The 7,331-nt window shown below is 53.6% G+C and overlaps 1 protein-coding gene across 3 annotated transcripts in view; it reads right to left on the bottom strand.

Annotated features, from left to right (window-relative positions):
• The window catches only part of LOC141094250 (uncharacterized), a 35,889-nt gene extending 29,319 nt beyond the window's left edge, over positions 1 to 6,570 (bottom strand). For 2 of the 3 annotated variants that reach the window (XM_073580068.1, XM_073580070.1), the window contains exon 1: positions 6,453 to 6,570. In XM_073580068.1, the coding sequence (XP_073436169.1) occupies positions 6,453 to 6,479 (27 nt within the window). In that variant the 5' untranslated portion in view covers positions 6,480 to 6,570. Of the gene's footprint in view, positions 1 to 3,224; positions 3,267 to 6,452 lie in introns of those variants that run through there. The other variant, XM_073580069.1, reaches the window with a different exon arrangement.
• Between the last annotated feature and the right edge of the window lie 761 nt (positions 6,571 to 7,331).

Here is a 7,331-nt window from a genome sequence, read left to right as displayed (position 1 = left end):
TTGCAGATTGCAGCCAGCATCTTTTCTGTCCTGTCCTATCTAGTTAGTTGGGCCCCATCGTTTGCTCAGCCTGTCTTTCTGTCTGTGTTTGTGTTTTCATCTGTATTTCACCGACAATACATGTTGGGGGCTGTCTATTGCTTTGGGGTCTGCTCTGGGGCAGTTTAGATTTCCCCTTTCTTTCTTTAGGCTTATGTAGTTCTCCGGCTGTGACGAGGGGTCTAGGGCACCGTAGGAACCCCCCACGGCTACTGTTAGTTGTGGTGAATAGGATCAGGGGTCTGCAATCCGATAGCTACCAACCTCTCCGGTTTTCTGGACTTAGCTTGTATTTTTGTTTTCTCCTCCTCCGGTGACTCATTCATAACAGAATCACCAGCCATACCGCAGATTCTAGGGTAATCAATAGCAGGAAAGAATTGTAAAAAAAAAAAAAAAAAAAAAAAGTGTCAGAATTTTTTTTTTGTGTATATTTTTTCCTCTATTTCTCTGAGGCCGTAGGAGGAATTTTTTCTCAATGGAGATTAAGCAATTGTCTGATCATGTGGAGCAGCTTACTGCTGAAGTGCGGGGAATTTCCGCCTATCTTGCTCATTCACATGCTGCTGAACCAAAGATCCCTACTCCTGATGTGTTTTTTGGGGATTGGTCTAAATTTCTGAATTTTAAGAATAATTGTAAATTATTTTTTGCCTTGAAGCCTAACTCATCGGGGAGCTACACTACCCTGGAAGGGGCATGATCAGGACAGCTGCCTTGGTCTTCACTGGAGCCTCTGATGATGTCAGGCTTGTGCAGTAGGTAGCTGCCAGGTGCCACTCCAAAGTGGTGTCTGGCTGTGGCTGCTGATCCCACTGGGGAACAGGACAATAGGACAGGTGTGACTGGCAGACAGGCAGGTGATAACGGTAGGCATGGCTGGTACTTAACAGGTGGGCATGGCTGAGACACTGGTAGGTGGGCACAGCTGAGACACTGGTAGGCAGGCACGGCTGAGACACTGGCAGGAAGGAATGGTGTATGGAATAGGTAGAGACCTGTTCACACAGGAGGTGCAGGTACTGGCAGGAAGGAGTGGTGTATGCAGGAACAGGTTTGGAGCTGTTCACACTGGAGAAAAACGCAAGGCTGTGGAAAGGAGCTGCAGTTGGTAGCAAGAGGTTGAGCAGCATCAGAAGCAGAACAAAGCAGAACGAAGCAGTACCGCAGGAGCGTGGAGCACCAGCAGAGCCACAAGGGTATGGAGCACAGGCAGAGCCGGAAGAGTGTGGAGCAAAGGCAGAGCCACAAGAGTGCGAAGCTCAGGCAGAGCCGCTAGTGTGCGGAGCACAGGCAGAGTCGCAAGAGTTCAGAGCTCAGGCAGACGGAGAGGACACAAGGATAGACACAGCAGGGAAAGGAGCCACAGACAAGGAGACTGACAGACAGAGGTAGGACTGAGTTCAGACAAGGTAATGGTACAAGACAAGGTACAGGAACAAAGACACAGAGACCCGGCTATACTGCCTCCTGAAGGGCAGAGAGGACAAGTATGAGACAAGGCAAGGAACAATAGCACAGGGACCAAGATATTCTGTCTCCTGGAGGGCGGACGGATACAAGGCAAGTCTAGGAACAGGGACACAGAGACCAGGATATTCTGCCTCCTGGAGGGCAGAGCAGACAGGCACAGATACAGGACTAGGAAACAAGCCTCCAGAGAAGGTGAAACACAGAACAGGACCTGGCAACTCAGCAGCAAGATACTAAATGAGTAAAGGCGTTGCTCAGGCAGCTACCACCGGGTGGAGCTGCCCTAAATACTAGAGGCCTCTTGGTAATTTGCCAGGGACACATTAGGCAGGTGGACCCTGATTCCATAAGAACCAGAGAGTTCTGGCGCCGCCCCCCTATGCATACAGCCAGGAAGCATGCAGAGAACATTCAGGAAACAAGAGGCACACAGCATGGAGTCGGCAGCAGACGGAACTCACAGTATGACTTGGAGCAGTGATTAAGTTGGTGTGTGGGGAATGGGAGGCCAAGCAGTGATGCCGGCAGGGTTGTTACACTGCCTTTAGGGGTGCATTATATTAGGGGCTGCAATATACTATAGAATCTGTCTATGGGGGTGCATTATATTAAAGGGAACCTGTCACCAGGTTTGGCTGATAAGAGATACAGCCATCACCTTTCAGGGCTGATATACATCTGTCTCTAAATCGTCCTGTAAGAGGAGAAAAATAACTTTTATTGTACTCACCTGCGGGGCGGTCCAGTCAGAGGTCCAGTCCGAATGCTGTATGTCAGCTCCAAAACGTGATGGCCATAACTTATATAGGCCAAAACTGGTGACAGGTTCCCTTTAAGGGCTGCATTATACTATAGAGGCAGCCTATGGGGGGTGCATTTTATTAAGGCCTGCATTATGCTATAGAGTCTACCTATGGGGGTGCATAAGAGAGCATTAGACTGTGTATAGTGGAGCTATACGGGAGGACTCGGGACATTATAAAATGTAAAGTGAGCACTTACTGTTATAGGGGAACTCAGGTTACTGTGACTCTCAATGGGGCACACAGAGGGCACTATTACTTTCTAGGGGGCAAAACATGGGCACTGATTTGTAGGGCACTTGCACCCGGCATTACTATATTCTAGAGGGTTGCTTTAGAATTTAGAGGTCACACAGCAGGTGCAGTAATAGGGACACATACGGCAGCAGTGGCTCAGTATTGGGGTATCAGCAGGGTGAGGGGTTTGTACAGGTTGGGAAAAGATGGTGACGGGGCTGGAATATGAGATGTGAAATGTGTCTGTGCTGTATTCTCTGCAGCCGAGTCCTGGCTGGAAGAAGTTGTCATATCAGTCTGGGCCAAATGGAAAAGACCGGAAAAATGGTAAGTCATTATCGGTAACTGTGCTGTGACCTCTTATATGCTCCATAGGACTGGTATCTACCACTGACCATATGGTGGTAACATCAATATTGGCCTTTATATAGAGATTATTTTCAGTAACAGCGCGGTCATCTTAGAGGTTCTCCTACATCCACTATTACGGTGCGTTACCCAGCTGTGATCAAGGTCACCTGGTTAGGGGCCACTCAGAAGCTTCACCCCCGAACCAAAACCCTAGATACACCTCTGCTGTTATGTCACTGTTCACACCACACAGAGACCCCAAAAGAGTCTCAGTGCTGAAGGAGTTAATGTCCCCTGCACCCAGTAATCTAAAGCACCTACCTCCACCCGCAGGGCCGCACTCCACATAGAGAATAATGGAGCCTCCAGCACCGACCTCCACCCGCAGAGCCGCACTCCACAGAGAGAATAATAGAGCCTCCAGCACCGACCTCCACCCGCAGAGCCGCACTCCACAGAGAGAATAATGGAGCCTCCGGCACCGACCTCCACCCGCAGAGCCGCACTCTACATAGAGAATAATGGAGCCTCCAGCACCGACCTCCACCCGCAGAGCCGCACTCTACATAGAGAATAATGGAGCCTCCAGCACCGACCTCCACCCGCAGAGCCGCACTCCACATAGAGAATAATGGAGTCTCCAGCACCGACCTCCACCCGCAGAGCCACACTCCACATAGAGAATAATGGAGCCTCCGGCACCGACCTCCACCCGCAGAGCCACACTCCACATAGAGAATAATGGAGCCTCCAGCACCGACCTCCACCCGCAGAGCCACACTCCACATAGAGAATAATGGAGCCTCCAGCACCGACCTCCACCCGCAGAGCCGCACTCCACATAGAGAATAATGGGGCTTCCGGCACCGACCTCCACCCGCAGAGCCGCACTCCACATAGAGAATAATGGAGCCTCCGGCACCGACCTCCACCCGCAGAGCCACACTCCACATAGAGAATAATGGAGCCTCCAGCACCGACCTCCACCCGCAGAGCCGCACTCCACATAGAGAATAATGGAGCCTCCAGCACCGACCTCCACCCACAGAGCCGCACTCCACATACAGAATAATGGAGCCTCCAGCACCGACCTCCACCCACAGAGCCGCACTCCACATAGAGAATAATGGAGCCTCCAGCACCGACCTCCACTCGCAGAGCCACACTCCACATAGAGAATAATGGAGCCTCCAGCACCGACCTCCACCCGCACTCCACATAGAGAATAATGGAGCCTCCAGCACCGACCTCCACCCGCAGAGCCGCACTCCACATAGAGAATAATGGAGCCTCCGGCACCGACCTCCACCTGCAGAGTCGCACTCCACATAGAGAGTAATGGAGCCTCCGGCACCGACCTCCACCCGCAGAGCCACACTCCACATAGAGAATAATGGAGCCTCCAGCACCGACCTCCACCCGCAGAGCCACACTCCACATAGAGAATAATGGAGCCTCCAGCACCGACCTCCACCCGCAGAGCCACACTCCACATAGAGAATAATGGAGCCTCCAGCACCGACCTCCACCCGCAGAGCCGCACTCCACATAGAGAATAATGGGGCTTCCGGCACCGACCTCCACCCGCAGAGCCGCACTCCACATAGAGAATAATGGAGCCTCCGGCACCGACCTCCACCCGCAGAGCCACACTCCACATAGAGAATAATGGAGCCTCCAGCACCGACCTCCACCCGCAGAGCCGCACTCCACATAGAGAATAATGGAGCCTCCAGCACCGACCTCCACCCACAGAGCCGCACTCCACATACAGAATAATGGAGCCTCCAGCACCGACCTCCACCCACAGAGCCGCACTCCACATAGAGAATAATGGAGCCTCCAGCACCGACCTCCACTCGCAGAGCCACACTCCACATAGAGAATAATGGAGCCTCCAGCACCGACCTCCACCCGCACTCCACATAGAGAATAATGGAGCCTCCAGCACCGACCTCCACCCGCAGAGCCGCACTCCACATAGAGAATAATGGAGCCTCCGGCACCGACCTCCACCTGCAGAGTCGCACTCCACATAGAGAGTAATGGAGCCTCCGGCACCGACCTCCACCCGCAGAGCCACACTCCACATAGAGAATAATGGAGCCTCCAGCACCGACCTCCACTCGCAGAGCCACACTCCACATAGAGAATAATGGAGCCTCCAGTACCGACCTCCACCCGCACTCCACATAGAGAATAATGGAGCCTCCAGTACCGACCTCCACCCGCACTCCACATAGAGAATAATGGAGCCTCCAGCACCGACCTCCACCCGCACTCCACATAGAGAATAATGGAGCCTCCAGCACCGACCTCCACCCGCAGAGCCGTACTCCACATAGAGAATAATGGAGCCTCCAGCACCGACCTCCACCCGCACTCCACATAGAGAATAATGGAGTCTCCAGCACCGACCTCCACCCGCACTCCACATAGAGAATAATGGAGCCTCCAGCACCGACCTCCACTCGCAGAGCCACACTCCACATAGAGAATAATGGAGCCACCAGCACCGACCTCCACCCGCAGAGCCGCACTCCACATAGAGAATAATGGAGCCTCCAGCACCGACCTCCACCCGCAGAGCCGCACTCCACATAGAGAATAATGGAGCCTCCAGCACCGACCTCCACCCGCAGAGCCGCACCCCACATAGAGAATAATGGAGCTTCCAGCACCGACCTCCACTCGCAGAGCCACACTCCACATAGAGAATAATGGAGCCTCCAGCACCGACCTCCACCCGCACTCCACAGAGAGAATAATGGAGCCTCCAGCACCGACCTCCACTCGCAGAGCCACACTCCACATAGAGAATAATGGAGCCTCCAGCACCGACCTCCACCCGCACTCCATATAGAGAATAATGGAGCCTCCAGCACCGACCTCCACCCGCAGAGCCGCACTCCACATAAAGAATAATGGAGCCTCCGGCACCGACCTCCACCCGCAGAGCCGCACCCCACATAGAGAATAATGGAGCCTCCGGCACCGACCTCCACCCGCAGAGCCGCACTCCACATAGAGAATAATGGAGCCTCCAGCACCGACCTCCACCCGCAGAGCCGCACTCCACATAGAGAATAATGGAGCCTCCAGCACCGACCTCCACCCGCAGAGCCGCACTCCACATAGAGAATAATGGAGCCTCCAGCACCGACCTCCACCCGCAGAGCCGCACTCCACATAGAGAATAATGGAGCCTCCAGCACCGACCTCCACCCGCAGAGCCGCACTCCACATAGAGAATAATGGAGCCTCCGGCACCGACCTCCACCCGCAGAGCCGCACTCCACATAGAGAATAATGGAGCCTCCGGCACCGACCTCCACCCGCAGAGCCGCACTCCACATAGAGAATAATGGAGCCTCCGGCACCGACCTCCACCCGCAGAGCCGCACTCCACATAGAGAATAATGGAGCCTCCGGCACCGACCTCCACCCGCAGAGCCGCACTCCACATAGAGAATAATGGAGCCTCCGGCACCGACCTCCACCCGCAGAGCCGCACTCCACATAGAGAATAATGGAGCCTCCAGCACCGACCTCCACCCGCAGGGCCACACTCCACATATATGGTTGCTCTGTGTGCACAGGACCTGTGATGAGGTCACAGGAAGGGAGGAGTCAGGGGTCACATGATCAGGCCCTCAGTGTGTGCAGGACTCTGCTGTGCTGTATTCAGCTTTTCTGCTGGAGTTGCTCCTTTAAGAACAGGGAACGTTGCAAACAGTAGAACAATTCCCCCCATTAAGTGATTGGATCCTTCCAGATCTGTGAAAGATCTTAGTGATATTACAGGCGGGAGATTCCAAGAGCGCTGGATTCAGGGGTGATCCTGGTGGTGAATGAGCCGTGCGGCCTCCATCTTGGAGAGCGGCCACAACCCCAGACGATGCAGCGGCCGGAGCAATGTTAGTGATGGAGAGAATTTCTGCGAGCAGCAGATTAATGAAGAATGTTTTACCGGAACCTCCTGGGGCATCAAGGAAAACCCGTCTCCCATCTCCACAGGTTGTAGTTATTATAGGGAGCAGGGGTAGAAGATGAGGTGGAGCGTGAGTGAGGGTCGCCTCCTGCAATGTCCCAGGGTGGAGCATCTTCCATCAGACCACGCAGACATCTCTACATTTCTGCTTTCTCAGACAAGATGGGGTGCAGAGGGGACATTAAGGAGAGAAAAATGGACTTTACTGAATTTACCAAATGGCGGCAATAAAACAAAGAGGGAAAAATGTTCCGGGGTCTGAATCCTTTCCGTATCCCCTGTATTCCATGGTTTCCCTTCATAGGAGCCTAAGGACTGACAGTGTGACGTGCGCCTGTGAAGACCACCACCCGCTACGGCCTTACATTGGGGTCGGCTTGTTTCCTGGTGTCGGATATCTCCATAATCTATACGTCTTAGGCTAGTTTCACACTTGC

This window comes from Dendrobates tinctorius, unplaced genomic scaffold (genome assembly GCF_039654945.1).
Source record: "Dendrobates tinctorius isolate UK_male_01 unplaced genomic scaffold, ASM3965494v1 ptg000063l, whole genome shotgun sequence".
NCBI lineage: Eukaryota > Metazoa > Chordata > Amphibia > Anura > Dendrobatidae > Dendrobates > Dendrobates tinctorius.
Note: the sequence above shows the minus strand (reverse complement) of the source record. Positions and strands in the feature narration are given on the sequence as shown.